General features: G+C 39.1%; 1 protein-coding gene across 1 annotated transcript in view; it reads right to left on the reverse strand.

Moving 5' to 3' along the window:
• The window catches only part of WDFY3 (WD repeat and FYVE domain containing 3), a 122013-nt gene that overhangs the window by 5696 nt on the left and 89776 nt on the right, over nt 1–26541 (reverse strand). Inside the window, exons 39-59 of the mRNA XM_075708881.1 lie at nt 24857–25014; nt 23274–23351; nt 22030–22257; nt 21161–21214; nt 18642–18810; nt 18257–18420; nt 17082–17230; nt 16746–16866; nt 16281–16366; nt 15838–15918; nt 15252–15306; nt 14775–14894; nt 13862–13979; nt 12570–12676; nt 10619–10772; nt 8042–8133; nt 7495–7707; nt 4025–4172; nt 2822–2976; nt 2217–2375; nt 673–852 (exon numbers count right to left, since the gene is read on the reverse strand). Of these exons, the coding sequence (XP_075564996.1) occupies nt 673–852; nt 2217–2375; nt 2822–2976; nt 4025–4172; nt 7495–7707; nt 8042–8133; nt 10619–10772; nt 12570–12676; nt 13862–13979; nt 14775–14894; nt 15252–15306; nt 15838–15918; nt 16281–16366; nt 16746–16866; nt 17082–17230; nt 18257–18420; nt 18642–18810; nt 21161–21214; nt 22030–22257; nt 23274–23351; nt 24857–25014 (2789 nt within the window). The remainder of the gene's footprint in view (nt 1–672; nt 853–2216; nt 2376–2821; nt 2977–4024; nt 4173–7494; nt 7708–8041; nt 8134–10618; nt 10773–12569; nt 12677–13861; nt 13980–14774; nt 14895–15251; nt 15307–15837; nt 15919–16280; nt 16367–16745; nt 16867–17081; nt 17231–18256; nt 18421–18641; nt 18811–21160; nt 21215–22029; nt 22258–23273; nt 23352–24856; nt 25015–26541) is intronic.

Consider the following 26541-nt stretch of genomic DNA (forward strand, 5'->3'; position numbering starts at 1 on the left):
GGAGCTGCAGTCAAACACTGGCAACACTACAACCACCAGACTACTAGCAGCTAATAAACTGTGCCTCTTGCTACCCCCTCCTTGCACTACAGGCCTGTTTTGTCCTGATTTCAACCACTACATCTGCTCCAGTTGCAACATGGTCCATCCAGCCCTGATGGACCAGCTACATAAAGTTTCACTCAGGCAAATTCTTTGATATGCGTGGAAGCTGGATAAATGGCAACCTGTAACTTATAGGACCACCAAGGAGACAAGCTTTTAGGATACATCTGTTTCCACTACAATTGCCACTGCAGCTCCATCCAAGGTATTTTCTGCTTCCTTTAAATTAAGCATAAAAGAACAGATGTCAACCAAAGTCACATATCAAAATCTTTTCTTGGCTCCTGTGGAAGGTTTGACAACCCACATCGAACGCCACACTAGCTATACTGCTGCCAGCACTGTTAATAAGCCCTTCCAAGCTCAAGCCTCTTTGCATGGAATAAACCCACGTGCATTCTCTGGACAAAAGATGCACATTATTCCCTAAACCAGCTAATTAATTTTCAGATGAGTTATCCATAAGTTTTGCCAAACTAACAGAAGAGCCTAGTTTGTTTTTCTTTGTTTTAACAATTTCTTGCTACTATTCCCACTGCACACTGGTGAATGGTATTTAGTTCTTACCGTTAATTCATTTATACAGAGTGCTGAAACTGGAGCCCTGTGACCTCGAAGCTGTGTTAGAAAAGAGAGTTTATTCAAATCCCAGATGATGCAGGTGCGATCCCGTGATCCACTCACAATTATGTGATAAGCCAACGATGCTGTTAAGCATGTGACAGTGTCAGTATGACCCAGTAATGCCTGCAAAACAAAAGTCAGGAGGAACATGCTGCAATCAGGAGAGGGCACAAAAATTACTACATTAAACCCACATATCTGAAAAGATTCAGGTAATGTAAACATGAATACCCTATCAGAAGATGCAACTGACTTACAAGTATTCAGTTGGCAACTATTTTCATAATTGAAAATGATAGGAGTAATATTTTTTTCCATTTAAAAAGTACTCTCACAAAACCAAATTTCAAGGGTCTAATGTTATATAACCTTCTACTGAAAAAAAAACCAAACCCAAAAATAAATTTCCAACCCATTCTGCATCCTCCATCTGCATCAGTAGCCTATTTATAATTCTTTGTAAATATAAAATGGCTCCTATATAAACTTCTGTTGATGTTTAAGAAAACATAAGGGACACAAGAAAGAGCTGCAATCAAAAAGGCAAAGTCAATTAGAAGGAGGAGAACATTACAAGCATCTACTTGTATTAGACCCTGCTGTTACATTTTAGGCTTAACCTAACCATTGGAACAGGAGTCTGGAATACAGTCAGATTATTGCAGCTTATTCAGTTATAAATCATTGCCTAAAGTACAGTAAATGGCCTTCAATATGCTACCCTGAAATTCAAGATACAGTGTTTTATCTTGCACTGTTCTTAAGTAAGAACATCACAGCTTCTACAATATGTTGAAGTAGTTGCGGGGTGGGCACGTTTGTTTTGTTTGTGGGTGGGGTTTGTGGTTTTTTTAGGGGGGGATTTTTTTTGGTTTTTTAGTAAACACACAAGACTTACTCTGCACTTAGCTGCAGCTGACTTTAAAGCACTGGTGCTTGTCTGTTACACTAGAAGTTGATGTTTTGAATTAACAAAGCAAGAGCAACTTAAGGTGATCCTGAACAAATATAGTCTGCTCCACAAACATCACTACCAAAAAGAGCAAAGTTTTGCGCAGAAGTGTAATCTAAATACATACATTTTTAAAGAAAAATGTAACAAAAAAAATTTTAAACTGAAAAAGAACCTTTAAGGCAGTCTCCTTCATTGCCCTCCCTGACACAGTTTTCAGATGGGGCTATTTTACATACAACACTGCAATAAAGCAGACAATTTCACAAAACATACCTGTATAATTTTGTTAACATTGCTACCAAACTCCCCATCTCTCCAAAAAGCTCCTGGTGATCAACTATCCTTAAAACCGATGCCGTTTTAAAGACGCATTTTGCCCACTTTGAATGCAGATCAGTACCTTGACTACTGAGCTCTCCAAAGGTCTGCTAGACTTATGGTTTCAAAGCTTGCTATTTGAGCAACACCCCTTTCATAATTCCTTTGATCTTGTAACATAATTTATGCAAAAGGTGTCTTTATTATATTTTACCTGTTTCAGTGTGAGGGCTTTAGCTTTTTCTTTGGAGATGCCCATTTCCCACACACACACCGCTGTGCTTGTTCCTCCAGTGATAACTAGTTTGGGGTTGGGGCAAATGGCACACAGTATCTGACCCCATTCTGACAAACATTCATAAACAATTACTGCCTAAAAATAAACAAAACAAAGAAGAATTACTTGCAGGATTAGTGTTTGGTAGGATAAAAATAAAAACCTGAGTGCCACCCTGCACGCCAGACCATTAGGTAACTTAAGATATCGCTGCTACCCCTTACAAAGTTTTTCCTCAGACAGAAGCAATTCCAGCCTCTGCCATAAGATGCCTCCCGAGAGAACAGGAGAGATGAGCTTTAACTGCATAGATTTAATTCACTTATGTGTTGCAGGCCTGGTAAAAAATTATTATTAATTGGTTTATGTCATTCTGTCAGCATTGTGATGAAGACCACCAGATAAGGAACGATAAAATATATGCAGTATAAGAGATTATTTCATTCACGTGTGAAATAAATTTCCATTGTTAGATTTCTTCACTCTTGAGTACTAATTGCTTTTGGTACATTCAGCACTGAAACAAATTTCAGATTACAAACCTTGTCCGACTCGTAGGTACCCAGTCTACAGCTGAAGTCTGCATAGCCCCAAGCAAAAGTTTTATTCCATGCAGGTGGGATGAGAACCTTATTCTGTTCTACTGCCAGAATGCCTTTATCGGTACACACGATCTGTCCCACGGGCTCCTTGAGCTCTAAAAAAGAAGATGGGGTTATGTTTTATTGTACAGACAAATACTCTGATCCCATTAAAGACCCAATGCTCTGCAAAAGCAGGATCTCTGTATTTGCTATGTCATACAAATCTTTGTTTCAACTGCAACGATGGCAACCTTTGCTTCATTCCTAACAAAGGCAGGGCTAAGCACCATCAGTAGTGGCGAGAACACCCCGAGGATCACAGATAGCTCTGATCCCACCTGCAATGCTGCACAAGGTGTTCTTCAGACAAGATGTCTGTGGTCATTAAAAGTGATTGTACCATTTTCAGCACAAGTAAAAGTAAGTTTTTGGTACTGATTCCTACATCTTGGCCAAGTGTTCCCACAGGCTGCATTCCTGACTACAGCCTGTGGTGTTCCTACCTGGTTTTCCCCAAGCTTTGCAAATATAGATTAGTGCTTTCTAATTTTCTGTCTTAGAGTGTAGCCCTGCTATGTCCCATATAATACTATGTCCATCTCTCTTTACAGCAGGCAGGCACAAATTCAGTTAATCAACTAGGAAAGAAATCACTGCATAGCATTTACCTGCCTCACAGACAATTAACTTCTGTTCAGTCCAGTGTCAAATATGAAGTCAAACACCACCTTTCTTGTCTCAGTGCAGCTACCAACACCACCCTTTCCTGGGAACATTTCTGAGTATTTCTTGGCACTGCGATAAAGAACCCTTCTGCTATGAAAAAATCACAAAAATTGAGGCTATCGCAGGCCCAGAAGCAGTGTACACTGAATATTATTTGTTAAATTAAAACTTTAAAGAGGTGCTTTGGCCCAATTTTATCCCTTTATTTTAAAAAAGTTATGTTAAACCAGCACAGATCGGTGCTTCCCAAGTACACTTTAAGGTAGCTAAGAACATAATCTTACAGCATTAGGCTATTTTAAATTTGTCTTTCTCACAAAAGTACAGGCATTAAGAACCTTAGAACTAAGCAAAACATGGAAAAGGACAATCTTGCTGAAACTCTGAATGCTCTAGCAAAGAGACAGGAACAATTACCGTGGTTTTACAGTTTACCTTTCACTGGGGCAAGAGATGGCCGCAGGTTGTCCAAATGATGGAAAAAAATCTTGTCACTTGTGGAACCAGGGGGCATAGAGGTTCCCACAGCCTCTCCATTCAGTCGGCTTCTAACACGCTTCGGTGGGTGTGGTTTTTTAAAGAGCTGAAATTCATCAAGAAATTAATTATCATCAAAAATTACAGGTTTACAAGAGCACAAGCTTAAAAAGATCATCAGTACGTTCAATTTACCTTTTAAAAATCCTGCAGGTCAGCAAACGTTACTTAACTGTTCTCAGTACTCACTAATAACTTATGGCAACCATTTCAATAAGAATTTAACAAATAATACGAAATCCAACAAGGATATAACAAGCAAGTATTTTTAAAGCTACCTCCAGTTGCAAAAGCAGTTGAAGTAAAGCAACCAAAAAGCCCAAAGTTGATGCATAATGCAGTATTAAATTCCAACCTAGGACAAACTGAAAGCAAATTTTTGGCACAAACTATGTCCCACAAACAGCAGCTCACACGCTTGGAGGCAGCCAGGCTACCAAAGAACAGAGTAACAGCATGGGTGGGCATGTAATTGGACCACATGTGACAATCACGCACAAGAAATGCATCTTAGCACCTGATTATCTTCTGCCTAGCTTTTCATTACGAGTGACTGAATTTCCATTTTATTGCTTCAGTGACCATTCCTGGTATCTCAGACAGTAGTAAACAAACCGATTGTCCTGGTTTCAGCTGGGATAGAGTTAATTTTCTTCCTAATAGCAGGCATAGTGCTGTGTTTTGGATTTATTAGAAGAATGTTGATAACATGCTGATGTTTTTAGCTGTTGCTACGTACTGCTTATGGTAGTCAAGCACTTTTCAGCTTCCCCTGCTCTGCCAGGTACACGAGAAACTGGGAGGGGGCACAGCCAGAACAGTTGATCCAAACCGACCAAAGGGCTATTCCATACCATATGATGTCATGCTCAGTATAGAAACTGGGCGGGGGGTGGGGGGAGGTGGCCGGGGAGCAGCGATCCGCTGCTCGGGAACTGTCTGGGTATCGGTCGGCGGGTGGTGAGCAATTGCATTGTGCATCACTTGCTTTGTATATTGTTATTATTATCATTATTATATTGTTATTATTATCATTACTATTTTACTTTATTTCAATTATTAAACTGTTCTTATCTCAACCCAGGAATGTCTCTCACTCTTACTCCTCCGATTCTCTCCCCCATCCCATGGGGGTAGGGGCAGTGAGTGAGCGGCTGCGTGGTGCTGAGTTGCTGGCTGGGGCTAAACCATGACACCGATCATTGCTTCTAATAAGATCGTCATAACACACACTAAAGCTTATCACATGATAAATTCATAATAAACATCTTGGATGGTAGATGCTATGTATTATAATATGTAAATGACAAACATAAACATTGAGTGATATTTTGTAGGATTTTGATTACTCTTTTGCAGAGAGGCTATTACAGCGCTGAAAGGAGAACTGAAATAACAAGGCTGAAAGTTGTTCTCCTTACAGCCCTTTGAGATGTGTTACCTGTTTGCCTATCCAAAGCAGAGGGAACATGCATAAGCCTGAGGTAGCTGAGCTATGAGCATGCACACATTTTTCTACTGCTCACACCTACACTCTGGGTACGAATGGTAACAACAGGCCTACATGCCACAGCTCTCCCTGAACTACGGTATGCCTCCCATCGGGCTATGAGAAGATGGAGAGAGAAGGCACATCATACAGTGTTCACATGGACAACTGATCTCAAAAAATATCAGTTCCAGCAAGAAAGAAAAAAAACCCTCCCTCCTCCTTTGAGCAACTGTTCCTCTTGCTTATTCATTCTGCCCTGGCCCCCCAGGCTGTGGCATCTCGGGACCCCCTCAGAGTCTGTGAGAGCCCTCTTCCAAATACAGCACCAGCTCTGGAATGTTTTGCAGCACAACTTTTTAAAATGGGAAACAGAACTACCACAGGCATTACTGGTGGAAAAGGTGGGATCTTAAAGAAGGCATAGTCCTCATGTTACATCTCCATGCAGCAAAGGAGTGAAAAAGTGCACAGCAGCCATGTCACTGAGATAGCCTGCCCTAGACCCCTGTGGAAAGTCAGAGGGTCATTAGCAAAACTCTACAGTTACATAAAAATGTGCTCCAAGAGCACTCACCACCAAAAATGACATAAGGAAGGAGTTTTGAGTTTCCTGAGTTTATTGCAGTCTGCCCATTTCCTCTAGCAAAGTGTCATGCAACTTCTGGTAGATCTCATCATAGGTTTGTAGCTAACAGGCATCTGAAGATTCAGGCAGACCTTTGGACTCAGCTGCAATGCTCTTCCATTGCCCTGCTCTCAGCCTGTCTTCATCTGTTCATCTGGCTTTAGCTGGGCCATGTCTGATTATCATCACATCCCAGTGATTGATTATTACTTAAAGAGGAGAAAACCCCACAGCTACTACATATCTAGACTATTGAGAGAGCGCGAGGCAGGAAAAGGAGAAAAGCAGCCCAGAGGATAGATGAGCAGTTCCTAGCCTTCCTTCCAAGCAATGAGACACAGACAGCTGTTAGTGGGTCCCCACAAGAAATATCCTGTGGCTGTCCTGAAATATTATGTGCTGCTGTCATCTAGAGTTCCCAACACGTGGGCTGGGTCCCAGTGAACTGTGGTTTCCACCAGATCTAGGATTGGAAAAATTCACTGATGACATTTAGAAGTTTCACTGGACAGTAAAAAAACACCCTAAAGGAATGCCTAATTTAAAAAAAGAAGGAAAAAAAAAAAAAGAGGAAGAAAGCAACCCTCAACCCCCCAAAAAACCTAAAAACTCACACAGTAAAACTTTAAATTATTAAATGTAAAATTAAATCTAATGTAATCTCTTAAAGGGAACACCAAAAATACGTCTATATAGCTCTTTAACTATAGCTGTCCTACAAAAGTCAGTCGTCTTAATTTAAATGTTGACGTTTTTTTCAACAGATTCTTCAAGTAAAAGATGTAGCCAAACTCTGCAAAATGCCAAGAGACTGGTGTAAAAAAAAGGAAGCATGTTATTATAGAAATTATTTTATTACAAGATAACTTAAAATACCTAAACACCAGGCATTACTTGGAAGTTGCACTTTCACTGCTCCCCTCTGGCTTTGCAGCAGGAACATACTTTTTTTTTTTTTTAATGCTGATTTTTAGAGTTGGACCATAATTCATTTTGCCTTTACTTTAAGGGTGCAAAGGGGAGGGAAAAAAAAAAACAACAAAAAAACAAAAAACCATTTCTAATCTCACAAGCAAAGCCCAAAGTTGATCTTCGTTGCATTTATGATGGAGACGTAAATTATTTCACACCACTAGAAGAATATTTATGGAAAAACACTCCCAGGAAGTTTTAGGAACGCTTTCCTGTTCTATAGTAACACATTTCAATTCGAGTGTCATCTGGCAAGTAAGAATTCTATGAATGGTGTACCTGCTTTGGTATCTGTCCAAAGTTATTAATGAATCCTATGGTAGCTGTCTCTTTTAATGGATCATTGATGTTATATATGTCCACTTGCCCCTCGTAGAAGAGATGGTGAAAGACATTTACAGCTTCTACTGCAGCAGGACCTTGCTGTTTATAGCCAAAGATCAAGTCAATCCACTCATGCAGATGTGCACTCACAAAGTCACACTCCAGAGCCTGAAATTCAAAGGGCATGCATTAAAACTAGCTGTATAGGTCATTGGTTGAGTCTACTACACCTGCCACAAAGAAGAATGTAGAATATATTTTGACATATTCTTGTTACATTTTGATAAAGCTTTTCATTGAAGTCAGTCTTGCCTCAACATACTCCACAGACAAAAAGGAATGGGAGGAAACACCATTTCTACAGATCTTTGCAACAATCAGCCATCAACTCAGAACTCATGGACTGGCTAGTAGCTGTGACTGCATGAATTGAGCTTAGATTAATATGCAGTGGAAAGTCCCAACTGACATTTTCTGTTGTCATTATTAAAATGCAAATTACCTCCCGATGAACTCTGATAAATTCACGAGGATCTCCTTTTGCCCATGGGGGGAGTATTACATCGCCAAGTTTAGTGCCATTTTGTTTACAACCTATTGAAAAAAAAGAAAAAAAGAAAAGAAAAATTTGGAGAGAAGCACTGAAACTGCACTGCAACAGCAACTGTCAAATTTTTTTTTTAAAAATCAAATTCTAACACCTTTTCTTTATAAAGCAAGCCATTTCAGTCTTTTCTTTAAAATACTGTGTCACTTTTAAATGTCAGGCAATAAAACATGAAAAATTCTGCCTCAGTTGTTCATATAAGATTACTCGCAAGAGGAAGAATTCAAATATTCCTTGCTAAGACTTTTGAAGATGATGACAGTCTATCAGCATACACTCTTCAAAACAACATTACCCTTCTAGCTAGAGGCATTCATTAGATTACTCCTCCTCAGTCTTCACAACTTCACAATGTACAGTGTGAACTCAAAAACCTTCATTTCTCCATCAAGTGCTCTTGGAACATGATTATTTTGCCTATATTTTTCTATTTAAGTAAACTTCTGCTTTTCTTTCCCCATCATGGGAACAACCCACTGCAGTGAACAAAAGTTAACGAAAACAACAGCCAGTAAAACAGCCTTGTGCAATCACTGCACAACCAGAATCTTGTTCTGTCAGTTAGCTTGCACCTAAGCAGCCAACCCTGCTACCAGGAACTGCTAGGACAGCAGCTGTCTGTTTTGCACAGGCAGGTTCATTTTCTTATCTCTTTTAGAGACTTCCTTGTTGTTATGCTATGAGGAAAACTGGGATAAATATGCTAGCCCCAATTTAAGAGAGAATGTAATTTCCTGTATTTGACCTCTGTTTAGTAAGTATATAGCAATGGTATGTCAATTGAGTATATTTTGAAGAAAATAAATCCTAGTACGAGACAGTGTAACAGCAAACTGTAATGAGAAGCCTTGGTGGAACAGTATTTCATCCCAGGATTTATTTTCTTCACAATACAAACATTCTGTTATCAAGGAATGGAATTATTGTTTTACCCATGAGAACGGCTACACATCACAGGAGTACAGGTTAAATATTCATTTCCTTACAGTGAAGAGCTAACTGGTATCCCCACAAGCTTCACATCCAAGGACACTGGTGATTCCCCTGGGCATGGTCTGGCCACAGACATTCATCTGGCTCTCGGATAGCCCCCTTCCCACTCTGAATGTTAAATGGTGGCATGTTGCGATTACTAAAATATATCTGTTAAGACTTCCCAGCTATATTCTTGTTTTGTCACTTGTTGCCAAGAGACAATTCCATGCTTCCTACTACCTCAGAGGAACACCCATAAACTTCAAAGTTTACAGGGGTACACAAGTACTAAGTACATTGCTCCAACAGAAACATTGCTTGCATCACCAGACTTTGAATCTTCCTCTCTTTTTATCTGGGGTGAAGGGGAGCAGGACTGCTATGAATTAACAGTTGACAGTTGTTCATAACAAAACCTTTTCTATTGTTGTTCCAAATGCTCAATGAAGAATTTCTAGGACTCTGATGGTCACAGTCCAAAATTATTAGATACAGAGCTAAGTGGACAAGACCTCAACATTTTTCTGGCAATGACCATACCATTCTGTGTGAAATATACTTGGGAGAGGTTTTGTGGGGTGTTCTTTTGGTTTTGCTTTTGTTTTTGTAAGGTTGTGCTTCCAATCTCTTACAATACATTTTGAATAAAGGATTTGAGGTCATTAAAACCTATGACTTGATTAATCTTTATTATTGCTATTAGATTCACAGCACAGAGCTCAGAAAATAAGTGCTTAATGCCACTGTTAAGAGTGACATACATACGAAGGAACATGTATGTCCTATGGCCAACAGGTGTGAAATTTGACTCCTGTTGAATAATCACACTCACAAAAGCTAGGTGCAACATTTCAACAAAACCTTTAATACTTTAAGAGGAAGTTCTAAAAGTGAAGACTGTCAAACAGATTTTGCAAACCTTAAAAAAATATGCAAAAAAGATGGTGAACAACATCATGGAGTAGCAAGTTACACGGAGAAAAATGTGAACCAGAGAAACTCCAAGTAAAACATGATTCTCTGTGTGTTTTGAACTGGTAAAAAGACCAAAAAGCAACTAAAACATGCCACTCCAAACAAAAATCCTTTTGGGTGTTTTAGTGTCTTGTTCAGCAGTTCTCAGAACAAACTTTGCATGAGTTGCTTAAAATGAACAACTCACTGCTTGGAAAAATATCTTAAGTCTGATAAATCTGAAAAAATAAATCTGAGGTATCACAGAGGAAATAAGAATTCCTGCTACACTATTCCTGATGAAACGATGAGTTCTGAATCATTCAGACTTTCAACTATAACACTGAATAAGCATGTAGTATCAGGAAATACCAGAAGTAGTCCTGCTTATGCTTTCATGTCAGAATGTGCAAGTCATCTATCATTTTCTCATGCAGTTAGACAGATCTTTTTCTGCCCATATTACGAGCTACTTTTCTCATGTCGGGCTGTCTGGCACTGCTCTTGCACCCGTAGCAATGCTATCAAGCTCCTTCTGCCTACCTAGGTCAAAATTGTTGGAATTGAGCAGGAACTCAGGGAGGTAGAAGAACTCCGGGATGAGCTCCTTCACGTCTGCCATGTTGTGCTTTGACGCTGAATACCAAGCCTCCCGTACGCTGTGAAACATTCGGTCAGCCAGGTCAAAGTGACCGCCCTGTGGGACAGAGCAAGAAGCATGTCAACATCGGAGTATCTCTCAGCACAGCAGATTTTGCCAAGAAGGTGAATCAGAACATCCTCTGCCTAATAAAGACACTACAGAATGAGGCACGTTACTTCCTCTAACACAATGGATTTAGACAGCTGCACATGGAGACCAGTGATGAGCGGTGTTCCTCAGGGGTCTGTATTGGGACTGGCACTGTATAACATCTTCATCGGCAACATGGACAGTGGGATTGAGTGCACCCTCAGCAAGTTCGCCGACGACACCAAGCTGTGTGGTGGGGCTGGTACGCTGGAGGGAAGGGATGCCATCCAGAGGGACCTTGACAGGCTAGAGAGGTGGGCCCATGTGAACTTCATGAAGTTAAGCAAGGCCAAGTACAAGGTCCTGCATCCGGGTCGGGGCAATCCCAAGCACAAATACAGGCTGGGCAGAGAATGGATTGAGAGCAGCCCTGAGGAGAAGGACGTGGGGGTCCTGGTGGATGAAAAGCTGGGCATGAGCCAACAATGTGCACTCGCAGCCCAGAAAGCCAACTATATCCTGGGCTGCATCAAAAGAAGCGTGGCCAGCACGTTGAGGGAGGCGATTCTTCCCCTCTACTCTGCTCTCGTGAGACCCCACCTGGAGCACTGCATCCAGCTCTGGGACCCCCAACATGAGAAGGACATGGACCTGTTTGTTGGAGCAAGTCCAGAGGAGGGCCAAAAAAGATGATCAGAGGGCTGGAGCACCTCTCCTATGAGGACAGGCTGAGAGAGTTGGGGTTGTTCAGCCTGCAGAAGGGAAGGCTCCAGGGAGACCTTATAGCAGCCTTCCAGTACCTGAAGGGGGCCTACAAGAAAGCTGGAGAGGGACTTTTTACAAGGGCATGTAGTGACAGGACAAGGGGTAATGGCTTTAAACTGAAAGAGGGTAGATTTAGGTTAGATGTAAGGAAGAAATTATTCACTATGTGGGTGGCGAGGCACTGGAACAGGTTGCCCAGAGAAGCTGCGGATGCCTTGTCCCTGGAAGTGTTCAAGGCCAGGCTGGATGGGGCTTTGAGCAACCTGGTCTAGTGGAAGGAGTCCCTGACCATGGCAGCAGGGTTGGAACTAGATGATCTTTAAGGTCCCTTCCAACCCAAACCATCCTATGACTCTATGATTACTTTTTGGTACACAGTAATAGTAAACAAAAAGCACTGAGATACAGATATACAAAATTTTAAGAAGAGAGTCATCTAGTCCTGTTTCAACGTTTAGTCTCTTCTAGAGAAACTCTTTTTGCGTGATGGCTTCTGTCTAGGAAAATATTTGACATGTAATATTTCAAACCCCATTACCCATCAAGCTGGCAAACAATTCCTGGCTCTGCAAGCATTTGTTTATTTTAACACTCAGTACTAAAATGGCTCTTTGGATAGACATATTGGTTTAAAATAACAACCTTTCAACACCTCCAGCACAGAACTAAACAACTGGCATATGATTCTTTCAACAACAGACAAATAAAGCATGATGAGCAAAGTATTTTTCACAATAAAACTTGCTTTGGTTTTTGTCTGCTGCTATTTTGTTCTGCATACATTTAGAAAAATATTCAAACTACAAGGAAAAAAAAAGTGAATTGCACTACATCATTTACGAAGAAACATCAAAAACCTCCCAGGCAATAACAACTCTGCTAAAAATATTTCTTCTACCATATTTAATGAAAACAAAGCCTATTGATCATATTTTTCACTTAGGTCTCAAATGTACTGCAGGAAAGAAACACAAAGTATCGTAATGTAATTTTTACCTGTAACCGTAAGAAAATCTGAGTAAAAGGCTCCATCCGGACAAGATAAGAAGCCACTATCATGGCCGATGAATAGTGGGTCCCATAGTGATAAGCTGGAGTTTCCCCTGCAGAAGTTTAAAAATCATAAACATAGAACAAATAAAGCAGTTATGTGACAGAATCAGTACTAACTGAATAAAAAATTAATTAGTGCTGCATTTTAATTACACTGTGACCTTGGACACATTTAAAATTAGAATTTGTAATTTTCAGTCTTGAGAATCTGAAAGCTTTATGTTTTGTCATGGCCACCACTTGAGTTTTGGCTGCAGTCCAGTAGCCCTAACTCAATGGGCTTCTGCAGAGCAATACTGAATGATTAGTAATTTTTCATTTTAACTAATTGAAATGTTGCAGCGCAGCTATGGTGATTTCTGCTGACGAGACTTTGGTTTTTTTTTTGTTTTTTTTTTTTTTAACTTTTAGTCTTATTGGTTACTGTAGAATTAAAGGCTTGGACAGAAATACGTCTCAGAATTGTTGGCTACAGATTATGTACAGCTTTCACTTTCTTAATTTCCTAGCAAAAAGTCTGCATAAATACACTTAGAACATACGGATTCATTTCTAGAAATGAACGTCTTTGCCACCTGCTGTTGTTTGATACAGTACAGCACTGCAGTAAACAGGCTTGTGTCTTCAATAAAAGCACTCAAGAAGAAATGTATCATGTAATAGCTGCCTTGCCAAACACACAAGTTTTATTTTCAATATATAAGGAAGCTCTAAAATCAAGAATACATAACTTAATTGCATCTCATTATGAGTTTTTTTTAAGCTAAGAAAATGCTGTTTCCTTAGCAAAAAAAAAAAGGTATTAAGATAAGAAATGAAAAAACGAGAGTACTACTAATGCGGAAGTATTCCCGCTCCTTTGTCCAACTTATTTTCTTGCAGCAGCACTCAAACTGTATTAGTAGAGACAGCTGGTTGCGTGCTTCATGTGCCTGCCCATTCTAGCCTTTAGACAATGTTACACTGTTCTGAATGTGCAACTGTTTTGTCTTTATTTTTACATTTAAAAAAAAAAAAATGCTGTCATTTGGATTTAAAACAAACAACACAGCATGAAAACCAATGCCCCTTTCCTCTAATTTAGTATTTGTTTGAGAGCCACTAAAACCCACAGTAGAGTTCTGCATATCCACATCCAGACCTCTTGACCAATAATATAAAAATCCATGACTCCCTACCATCATGTGACAGGCCCATGTACCTCTGCTCTTCCTGCAGGATGCATCATTACTTACCATTGGGATCTTCCCAATCTTTGTATCGCTTCTTGTACTGGGCTAACCTGTCTTCTGTTTGAGCTCCCATGGGCTTGGCCAGGTTTCTGAATGTCTTGGGATTCATAAGATCTAGTTCCTTTAAAAATAAAACAGACACCAATTTTATTAAAAAACCCAAAAACCAAACAAACCCTTTCAACACTACTGACTACCATATTTAACACCAAATACCTCCTAAGGCTGTCATCTATGTTTTCTACACACACAGCAGGTACAATATTGGATATGTTCAAAACAGTCCTTCAGTCTGATCTGAGAGAGTCAGTGTTTTTTATTTTAAGTCACATCTGGGCTCCGGATAATTTTTGCCCTGCTCCCCTCATCCTGTCCCCCAACTCTCCCTAATTCTATTCTTGAATACGCGACATACACCCTAACAATATTTTACGTTATGGTCTGGCTGGTAGCAACAGCTGCCCGCAAAAGCATTAATAGGATGTTTCATCTTTTTCAAGAGCAAATTCTTCACCGTGGGGCCAGATTCCATAGTAGCCCCTACCACAGTCTTCTGCACAAGCATGCTTTCTCTGTGGGCACAGTGTCCTTCAGGATATTCAGTAGAAAGCTAATGCAAAGACTTACAGGAACTGCTGCAACAGAGAGAGGCAACTGCCTTAGAACAAGCTATGTATCCCAGCTCTCACCTGTGCACAGTCCAGTAACATCTGTAAAATCAGTGCAGGCAAGGACCTGCCTGCATGGGACAGCCAAGAATCTCTAATATCCTACCCCACTGATAAGTGGGAGGAACTTTACAAAACAGATGAATCAAACATACTGGTTTTACCAAGGCAGTATGAGCCAGCTGTAATATCTGCAAACCCTCCAACATATAAAAGATTACTGACAAGGCTGACGATATTTTATTTACCTCTGAATCATAGTCTGCGAGGATCCAGGGAAAGACAGGGTACTGCATGAGATCATTATAGGATCTGCCCGCCAGAGTGTTTAAGTGCATCAGGTACTGGAAGTTACTGATTTCTCCTCTCTTAAGGAAGACAGATAACAGCACTGTAAAGTGTTCACTTTACAACAATCAAATGTCTACACTGCCAGACTGTCAAAGCGTTCAGCTCTCCCCAAACATACAAAACTTACTTCAGTATTACAATGCTCACTCTACTTTTACTATAGTCCCTCCCCTTGCATTTTCAACAGTAGAACCATTTCCTATTTGATGATAGTATCATGAGATACTACAAACAAAATGTTGAGATATGCTTTCTACAGTAGAATATTCCACCTGTTTGAATAAGAGGATGAAATTTATGTGCACTGATTAATTACATATCACTACAAAATGTGGACTTTAATACAAAAAAGCAACCAAAGTTTTCATACTTACTTCCCATCTTTGAGTAACAGATTTTTCTCCCACTAAAGTGCTAAGCAAGCCAGACCTAATGGGAAGAAGAAAGTGCATTTTCTGACTTAGCAGTAAGATCTGGGTTACATCTTCACAGGACAATCCAAAGTTTTAAGATTAAATTGTAATGTAAATTGTAGTAATTAGAAAAATGGGGCTTTGTTCCTTTTTGCTTTAGCACTGCCTTTTGATTTCTAAACATACAGCATTAAAATTATGCACATTAGTTATGCAATTCAGTGCAAGTACAAATCTATCTAACAGGCTGACGATGAGCAAAATATCTTTAACAACTTGGACAAATCTAATGCCTTTGGCATTGCAATTCCGTTCAGAACACATCCATACACTGATAACGTTAATCCTGATAGCATATATTAATTAGTAAGAAGATATACCAATGCTGCCAATTATATTAGTACATTTTAAATAACTGGAGCACAACATCACTAGTTATTTATTTTGGTAATTTTGAATTGAGGTTGCAGTACTCTCCAGTGAATCGTGACCTTAATGCAAGCATCATTGATGAGCTGTAGAGCTTGTGAGGAATAGAATCACCTACCCTTGTTCTACGCTGGTGTTTGGTCTCTGCCCAGACACTGACTCCGAACTGTCAGTTAGAGATGGCACCACAGCCAAAAACCTGTATCAGCAGTTGAAAGGAGATTAAGATTAGTGTTTCTGTCCTCAGTATGTCTTCTCCTTAGAAACAGAGTGAGTTTAGTACAGTTACAGGCTTTGTTTTGAGCAGCTACATAACATCTTCAACAAAATTGGAACGACCCTTTTCTCACTGAACGCATACCGCAAGTTTTGCATGCAGGCACTAGCGCTTCCTGGTGGTTCTTTCGTGCAGCACTAAGTTGCTATCAGGTTATCCACTGCCTAACACCCATCCCTCTTGCAATCTGCTTCAGGTTACTAGGTCACTTGTAGGCTCAAATATGGCTCAACACAGATATTTGAAAATACTCAGATTAAATGTTCTAATTTATTTTACAATACCTTTGATAAACTTTGTTTCTAATCCCTTTTTGGAAAGCTAGAAGATAGTTCCGTCCGTCTCCAGAGAAAACTTCAATTGCAATTGGCTGCAAACAAAGAGGACAAACCCATGTCAACACTAACGCATTTGCTCATCACCTCTGAAGATCAGGTGCAGACTAGTTTAGTGATGCTGTACTACATCTGACACCAAATTATGGTGAAGCAGATTTTGCTTAGTGCGGCCAGATGTTTTATTTTCAGAATGCTAAAATTCACTAATACACCCAATAAACTACACCACAGTAGGCCAAATGTTCAAACAGGGATGCCCAACTTAAGCACTTCAATTTCAACACAGTAAATATCTTCACTTTCCAAATACTCAGTTCCAAATAATCAGTTACGTATTTATTTTACTTTTTAAAAATGACATCATCAAATTCCAAAGTTGGCTCCTCAATTCAAATATGGTGTCCAAGTTACCTGCAAAAGGTATCTCCTTTTATGTACTTCCTTGATATCTTCATATGCAAAAATGCTGCATGTTCTTTTGAGTTGACTTGGACCTTGCCTTGCTCCCCTAGGTATAATTGGCTCATGCATCCTGTAAATGAGCATAAACAGGCAAGAGAAAAGTGATTAAAAAGAAGATTTTCACAATATACCACGCTACAATGAGCGATTTGTGAGCACAGAGGAAACTGCTCCTGAGGTCTTTCTGAATCTCACATTATTTTGGAGTTGACTCCTCAAAAATGTCATTAAATACTTCTTGTTCACCTATTAAAGATTGAGGAAACTCTCAATTAATCTACTCACTTTGGAGGCAGTGTCTCAATATCCCGTATTTCTCTGGTCACTGTCATGGTAAATCCATCAATGACATAGAAGTGCTCTTTCCCAAAGAGAAGCAGCCCTTCGCTGGTGTCAAGGCCCTGAACCCGAGCACAGCGGTACATATGCTGAATCTGTAATGAAAAGCAGACACTTAGCAAAAGCAGGTTAACGAGCTCAGGCTCAGATTGTTGCTTTGTTCAATCAAGCCCCAGACACTGCTTTATCACCTGTAGATACAGCAAGAATTCTAATATTTTCCCCCTTAATCAGATATATACCTAACACCTGCAATTAGCAATTGGGAAGGCAGTTAAATAAATCCTCCTCTGTATGATACACATTTATATATTTACCAACTTATTTACTCGCACCATGCTTCTTGAGCATATTTTAGAACCTGTAGCCCACTCGACTATGATCACAAATGTATTTACTGGTATACTTCAGACGGACAAAGTCTGAAGTAACCAATACGCAGCATGGTCATTCAACACTGTTCTTGGGGATAAAATACTAGTTATCAAGGTTTTTTATTCTAATGAAGGGAACAATTAATTATAGACAGTCTGCCAAGTTCAGTATTTATATTTTCAACTTATATTTTCTGTCTGGACTCATTAAGCCCACAGGATAATAATCCAACCATGGGATAGCTCGCAGCTTCCATTTCAGGATGGGTTTTTTTCCCTAGCAGGCAGAAGAAAAGAAAAGAACGTTTCCAGTACAGAGTTTTCAGCTCAGGATCTCTTTGAACCTGAGCACATTTGGTTTCAAGGAAGAAGCTGATGAAATATGAAGCAAATTCAGCTGTAGATCAAGGGAAGGTATTTAAGACATTCATTCACGCTTAGAATCATAGAATCATTTAGGTTGGAAACGGACCTTTAAGATCATCCAGTCCAACCATTAACCTAACATTACCAAGTCCACCACTAAACCAATCAGGGGTAGAGTAGCAACCCCACGCCTCCTGGCTTGGTGGCCGGATCATTTATAATGAAAGTAAAAACTAGGAATCATTAAGATTGGAAAGGACCTCTAAGATCATCATTCCAATCATCAACCCAAAACCCCCATGCCCACTAAACCACGCTTGTGACATGTAATACAGAAATTCCAATACAGTAAGTGCTTAGTGTGTTTGAAGTACACAGCACCTTCTCTCCTTCTTCAAGAAGTCGAAGCAAAGTTGTATTGTCAGTCTTCTCCTCTTCATCAATCGAACTCCCCTCAACAATCTGATCCTGCGATTGGTCCTGGTTCTCGTCATCTCCTCCATCAGGAGCAGAGCGAGATCGTTTCAGCGGAGGCTTCACCAGGCCTGGAGAAGAAGAACGGAGATGGGTAAATAGAAACCTGACACAGAAAAAATTCACTTTGCAAAACCTATTGAACTTTGAAATTACTGATCCAGTGTTAAGACAAAAAAACAAGAGTCCTACAGGATCCTTATGCTTATCTTAATGCAAATGCATGAGAAGATATAAAGGCAGATAAATTTGAAGAAAACAGGACAGAACAGGACATAACAAATAATCCAACCTTTGACTTTTGCAATAGTGTCCTCCCCGTGTTCTGGCTCCTGCTGAGTTGTTTCACCCACTGTATTCTCTTCTATAGCATCCTGAAAGACTGCAGGGTTTCCAGAAGCCAGGCGCATGTAGTACTCCTTACTGTCATAACTTATAGCTCTTCGGTAACGAGCAGGTTTCTTAGAAATAATTGAAAAAATTGCTTGGTCAGTCAACTCCTCACTCACTTCAGTGAATGTGTTTCAGGAATACTGTGTGCAGCACAGTGCATGCCCAAGAAGTGTTTTGTGCATGCTCAGTCACACCCCAACACATACAGAAAGAGAGACTCTTCAGTAGATCTAATCTGCCACCTAATTTGCAAGGGAGCTATTCAGCCACCCGAGTAATAACAGGGTTGCAGAAATGCCTGCAGATAGACCTGCGACATGCGAAATAAGAAGTGTGGCCAGTATGTTATGAACTGTCACAAAAGGCTGGAATACTTGTGCTTAAGACTGATAGAACAGATGGCCATTTTATCATCTTTCATAACTCCCTACAATATACATAGCTTATTCATTAGCCAGCTGACTTCTTTGCTAGGCAATAGTTTCAATAAAAAATTGCCTCAAGGAAAGATACAGATACGTGGAAGTTGATACAAACTAAAAGCAGCCAGGGGCCAGCTTTAAGGCTTAGAAATTCTTAATTCAGTTGTTTCTTTTTTAGTAAAGATTCTGATGTTTTGTGGGCAGGAGACCGGTACAAGAGTATCCATCTAACCAAAGTAATTCTTCAAGCACCATTTGTACCTTTGGGTGATGATAACGCATTATGATACATTTCATTATGGTGGTGGTGTGGTGCTTTTTTGGTTTTGTTTATTTATTTGGGGTTGGTTTTATTGGGGTGGGGTGGTTGGTTTTTGGTTGGTGGTTTTTTGGTTTTTTTGGTTTTTTTTTTTTTTTAAAACCCCCATCACAGGCTAATTCTTATGTTACCCACTTGATTATGGAGGTAACATTCGAAATAGAAGTAAGAACTAAATGAGGACAATAAATATGTCAGAATGATCACAGGAGATACAGGTGAAGATAAAAGAGGTATTAAAGAGCCAAGAGACTTTCTGAAATTAAAACACACTGACGCACATGGATAGATGAAAACCCGTTGATTTTATACTGCAGTTGAAAATTTTCTTCTCCGACTACTGTTTAACCCCACCCTCAAACTCTAGAAAGCTTTGTGAATGTGTTCAGTTCTCCATCACAAATAATTTTTTGTTTGTTTTGTAACATTATTTCCCATTAATTTCAAAATTAGGTTGGGATAATTACAAAATATTATTATTATAAATCCAGTTCAATGCTTTCAATATGTAGAATATCACTGCCATTTCAGTCAAGATTTTCCCTTGTCTGCTTTTGCAGTAATAACTGGAAATAAATAAAATGCGATTTTTTGTTTGTTTGTTTGTTTTGGTTCATCTCTATATTATAGTGGGAAACTAAATGTCCCATAAAATCAAACTAGCTTTATGACAAGTGGATGCTTGGGATGATGAAGAGATTAAAGTCAGCAACATGGAGATTTATTATTTCAGGTCAAATTGGCTGCCCCCAAAATAAAAAATTTAAGGCACTGTGATTTAATTTGCTCACTTATGTTCAACTAAGTCTTCACTGTTATCACTGCAAAAATGCCACTTAAGTGATGCTTAAATCCTCTGTGGAGACAACTTATGTATAGCCTACAAAGAGAAATCCTAACTAGCACTGCTAACATGAAGAAAGGAAAACAGTAACAAGTTATATTAGATATTCTGCACAACAGAATTATTTTCATTTATATGTATTAGTTTATTATTGAAAGTAACTCAAAATGAGTGAACGCACATTACACATTGTACTTAGTGATGGGCAAGACTGCAAATGTAATTAACAGAGAAGCAGCATAATACTGAAACGCTTGCAGAGCAGCCACTTCCAAACAAGCCTGTTGTTTTCAATGCAGGATTCATATTTTTTTTAAACAAATGTCTATATTTCATTAATAGTAAAAATGAGAAGAGTCAGCTAAGACAAAATTAATCTGGGCTCTAACAAAAGTAGGCCTGTTACAGCCCATTATGGCCAAAAAGGAGGAAAACTGCTCACCAGATCCTCTCTTAGGAGACACTTACTTTCCCCGTAAGTGCTTCCAAGTGATTGTGTTGCCCATTACTAAACATATTCCCCTGACCATTAGTTCAGATCCGAAAGCCACAACACTTCACACAGTGAGAACAGTGATAGCACAGCCCAACACAGCCTGTTAGTGTGTAGCAAAGGTAAGATCTACAGAAAGTTTTATTAGGTGAAGGTTGAGGAGGGCACAGTAACATCTTCCAATGTGATTACTGAAAAAACCTTTAGGCCTGGAAATATTTACTGAAAGAGCAAGTTGAAAGCCAAACATAAAAGCCTTGTTAAGATTGTCTAACATGCAGGAGGAAAAAAAAGTTGTATTTATTTTACATTCTTTCAGTCAGTGTACTTGTTTCTTTACCTTTTGAGGAATGGTATCATCAGATGTCTCAGGAAGTCTACTTGAGAAGTCAGACTGAAAACAGGGCATCAGTTATATAAGCGTCAGAGAAAACACTTTTGAGAAGAATGTATGATGGCATGTTCTCCACTTCGTGTGAATTACTGTCACTACAGCTATCGTGTGTCAGATTGCAAGCAGACAAATACACCTAATGGTTTAAAAGTGGTCAAACGCTATTTTTTGTTTGCTTGTTTTAAGAAATTTGACACTCATGCTTGAGGAAAAAAGTCCTGCATGCGTACATGCATGCCTAAAAGGACACAATAAAGACTGCTCCATTTCTTAAAAACGGTGTTCCAAAATTCACAGGAACTAACTGCCAAGCTTTCAAAGGCCACGTGTGCTTCTGCTACACAGCCCATGTTCATATTCGCGGATGGATGAAAGTACATTTCACAAACGCACCCAAACCAAGGCCTGTAGCCTGTTTGTTTTTTTCTTTTTTTCCAGATCACTGTTTACTGTGTTATCTAGCATAAAGCCAAGAACTCAGACTGAAACCTCCCATAGTTATGGTACTTCTCAGCCTCTACAGGCTTGTGAAGATGCCTCTGCTGTTCACTGGCATGATCACTTAGCTGATGCAAGCACACCTCATCTTATGTTGCAATTGCTAGTTTTTGAGTTCACTTAGTTTTGAGCCGAGTGATTCAGTCCCTTCCCTAAATATACTATGAGAAACAACTGGACCTTACCAACCATTTAGGACATACAGACAGAATACCAGGTAATACAGAGTAAAATAAGTTTCTTAAGAAAAACTTATAAAAAATACAGATTTTACAACAGGGCATAAAATTACTCATCATAAAATCTTGAATACTTACCAGCAAGTTGGTTTCTTGCTCAGCTTCAGGCATGTAGGGATACTGAATATAAAACATATCATTTCGCACCATCTTTTTCCTCATTCTGCAGGGACCCTCAGTCATCTCCAACATCCACTTGTCAAGATGGGAGCCAATGGGGGGGCCCCACAAACCTCGCTCTCGTAGTAACTCGTATTCAATTTGAGACCACTCTTCTGTCACGTATTTTAATGCATTCTGCTGACGCTGAATACAAAGACATTTTTATATGCATCAGGAGTGATACTTTCAAGCCTGTCTCTCATGTGAGCAGACATTTTCACTACATTACAAAATAAAAAAAAATAATTCATAATTCTAGTAGCATTTGCTAGTACACCTTAATGAGATTTCCAGTGTCAGTTACCATAAAAGCAGGGTTCATACTGTAATCTTCCCAAGAAAAGAAAAAAAAAAAAAAGGTGAAAGCTCTGCTTTTGGTTTGCATCATTAATTGAATGCATTTCTAAATGGCAAATATGAAAGAAATGCAACACTAATCCACTGATTTTAAAAAAGGATTTTAAGAATGAAAACAAAAATTGTTTTGGAGGCTTTGCCTGCCTGTATTTACACTGGAGAGAGAAGTTATATGAAGCAAAGTTTGGTGGTTGTTTTTTTTAACTAATTGCTTTCAATGACTTGTTTCTCTCAGAAGCCGATTTCTTAAGATTTATAGCACACAGCTCAGCAACTAGTTTGAACCAAAGGTCTTTGGGGATGCTTGGAAGAGACTGCAGGGTACAGTGATTTCATTCTGGATGGCACGGAGCAGCCACTTTCTATTGCTGCATGACTTGGCAAAGGTACCATAAAATTTTTTTAAAAAAAAAAGTAGCATTTGTACACAATGTTTCTCCGCATCTTCTCTTAAGTTTTTGTACAATGTTTTAGAAAGACAGCATATTCTAGCATATTTCCAATCTTTTTTTTTTTACTACTTCTAAGAAAAGACTACTTAAGCTTCTTAAAAAAAAAAATTAAGATTTAACATGTAGTATTGCTACAACAGTTTTCATCTACAACCAGATCAAAATTACCTTCCTCATTCGTTTATTTGATTGCATTTAAAAAAACCTTAAAAATAACAACTGTATCTAAACATTCAAGCATTTCACCAATATTTCACCTAATATTTTACAAGTCCCATACTGAGAAATGGGATCGGTATAACCTAACAGGTCAAAATATCAGAGTGAGGTAATTAATCCTCTGAACCATACCTCCTGATATTCTTTATACTGCATATCAACCAGGTCCCGAACCACTGCAATGTGAGTAAACATCCACTGGGAAATTTCCTAATGCAAAGGTAAGAGGACAGACAGAATGACATTTTATAAAAGATTTTGTTTGAATGAAAAGCCTGTGAATACATCACCTTGCTAAACTTGCTCACAAAGGATAGTTTCTTAAAAAAAACCCAAAAAACCAAAAAAACAAACAATAAAAGAAAAGAAGGACTTAGATGATCACTTTAAAACTATTGCATGCAACAGTATTTAAGGTTTTGTTTTGTTTGGTGTTTTCTTCTTTTTTTTTCTTTTTTTTTTCTTCTTTTTTTTTTTTTTTAAAAGGCAGTAAATTCATGTATAGGAATATCCTTTAAAAGAAACTGGCAAACATTTGGAAAATACTCCAAACACATGACTAACAGTTCAGAACATTCCCAAACAGCCAAAGATTGGCACTGACTAATATTACTACTTTTCCCTCTTTTCTTTTAAGTAATATTTTGTGGATGCTGCCTAGTTTGTTGGAAATCCTCGACACCCAGCACTCCTCACTCTGTACTGCAATATACCTGTTTTCACTTACTGCTCCCTCTACTGATACAGCCACCAATGGTTCCTGTCAGCTCAGTTTGTGAGTTGCTTCCTTTTCATTTTAATGTGTATGCCTGCTCACCAGGAAAAGGACTGAGAGCACTGAGAATTCTTTATTTTATCAAAGCCACTGAATAATTTTCAGATCAGAAAGAGAACTGGCAATGTATTTTTTTCACAGGACACAAAACCCTGATAAGTCAACAGGAGTTATACATTTCCTTGTGGCAGGAATACACCTACCCCCCTTGACCCAACATCTCCCCGATGTTTCAAGTGCTAAAAACAATAAGAACTCAATCCCCCAAAGCTTTCAAAACCCTCCCTTTCCTTTGTTTTCAATGCCTCAAGTACTTTATACTTGAGTCCTTGCAATGCCCCACCACGTACTGTCCTACTGAGAGCACCACTGCTGTGCTACTCTGGTTTAACTTTTTCTTTAATTATTTTTTTTAAGCAAGCAGGTTTGTAAAGCAAATGTCCAGTTCTACCGTCACATATTGTTTTGCTGAACTCTCCTCTGTGTAGCACAATAAAAACAGTGCAAAGTAGCATTTGTTTAGTCATGATACATACACACTCATAAGGATTTTCCTAAATGACATCATCTTAGGGGCAGGATGGAATAAAGGACAAGCATCTATCTCACAGGTTCCATTTCAGAGCAGTATTGCAAACTGAATTTAAGACCCAGACTAGCAAAGCAATAAAGCATATATGTAACCAGAAGCAGCTGAGCAGTCTCACCAACAACAAAAAGTTTAACTCTTGGCTTAATGTTACAGATATGCAGATGCACCTACTAGATTAGGACACGCAGAAGCAAGATGCCCAGTCTGGATATTCACAAAAAGGGAAAAACTAAGCACCAGATATCACTTCACACTCCGCAGGATTCCTTACGTTGGGATATTTACCACAAACCCTGAACATACATTGCTGGATTTTAGATTGCATGTTAATTAATTGACAGAAATTACCTGTGTAGAGAGGTTGTGCTTATTGAGTCCACTCTCCTTGCGGTTTCTTCTGGAGCCAGTTAGTTTAGAGAGGCCAAACCCACTGCTAACTCGTGAAAGTTTGGACTGTGTGGTTGGAACCAAAGCCTCCCCTCTACTGATGCATTTCTTCTCATGAGCTGAAAAACAAAAGAGAAACCATTGGGAGCACTTTTTAGGTGGTGGTTTTTTTTTCCCCCTTCCCCCTGCTATAGTTGTTTTTTTAAAATAGAATAACCTTTTCTGATGCTTTAAAAAGGTGGGTGTTTGGGGCGGGGGGGGGTGTTGTGTGTTTGGGGTTTTTTTTTTGTTGTTACTTGTTTGTTTTAAGAGTGCCCAGCAGCACTCACATTCTTATCAAACATTCATGACTTGTATGAGGAAAGATGAAATCTGCAAATTGCTTGCATTTTGAAATGAAACATGACAAACAGATTTGTTACTCCTTTTATCGATTATCAAAATTGGGGTCCATAAGCTATGAATTCTGTCCTCATCTGAAGAGGTGAAAACCAGCTATGTATAAACAAAATCATCACCTAGTCTCCCTTTACCCTCTCCAACTTTAATTTTGCTGACTTAAAACCCTTAAAGAAAAAGTAGGCATTCCAAAGAAGGGAGACAGCATCTGGAGAAATATTTTTTTTCTCAAAACAGTTACAAAGATAACAGAATTTATATAATTTATGTTATAAACAGTAGATACTACTGAAAAAAAATACAGCTGAGCACTGTATCTCCACCCAAAAAGGAGCTACATGACCCTGCTAACCAATCTGGCAGCAAAAGTACGCTTTATTGAGCAGAGGAGCTAGGTGGGCCTACTGCACCTTTTTGTGCACATACAACCATCACAGTTGATAGTCAAGTCCACAAGACTGGTGTGCTTACTTTGAAACTGAAGTTTAAAAAACAAAACAAAACAAAACAAAACTCCCAAACAAAACAAAAAAAACCCCAAAACCCCAAACCCAAAGAAAACCCCACCACTCTCAAGTGATTCATTCAACTCTCTCAACAGTTTAACATTCTCCTGATATTCAGCTAATGGATTGTACTGTACATCAGTTACCTTTGATTTAGAAAGTACATGCTCATGTTCCTCACTGTTTCTTTAATTCACTCCACCTCTGAGCTTTCTTCTTCTTTTTTTAAAACCACTACTACTTTCTTATAGCAATAATTTCTCCAAAGATCCCTCAATCTACTCAAAACATTTCTGCAAATATACTGACTATCAGTAAGATACTGAAAAATTGAGCAAACTTCAGCCAGGGACAAAGCACATCTAAAAATACAAAGAACACAAAAACAAGTATTCCAAGTTTCCAGAAATGCTTTCTGTACATCCAGGTTAACTTCAGTTACTTCAGAGCTGTGTAATCATCCAAGGAATCATGTCCATGGAATTTTATTACCTGCTGTCTAAACTCTCGCTAATTCAGTCCAGCAACAGTTAGCCTTCTTTAGTACAGGGGCAGAGAGCTAACTTGTGCTTAACTTGCTGTCCACCAAGATTCCCAGGTCCTTTTCCTGCAAAGCTGCTTCCTACGCTGAACAGATTTCCCAGCCACGAAGGAGAAGTCATAGTATCACTGCTGCTCAAGGGCTGTTCAGTCACATATTTCCAATTGTATCACCAGACCGAGAGTTTGCAGGCTGCACCC

The sequence above is a fragment of the Pelecanus crispus genome, chromosome 4 (assembly GCF_030463565.1).
Source record: "Pelecanus crispus isolate bPelCri1 chromosome 4, bPelCri1.pri, whole genome shotgun sequence".
In the NCBI taxonomy this organism is placed as follows: domain Eukaryota; kingdom Metazoa; phylum Chordata; class Aves; order Pelecaniformes; family Pelecanidae; genus Pelecanus; species Pelecanus crispus.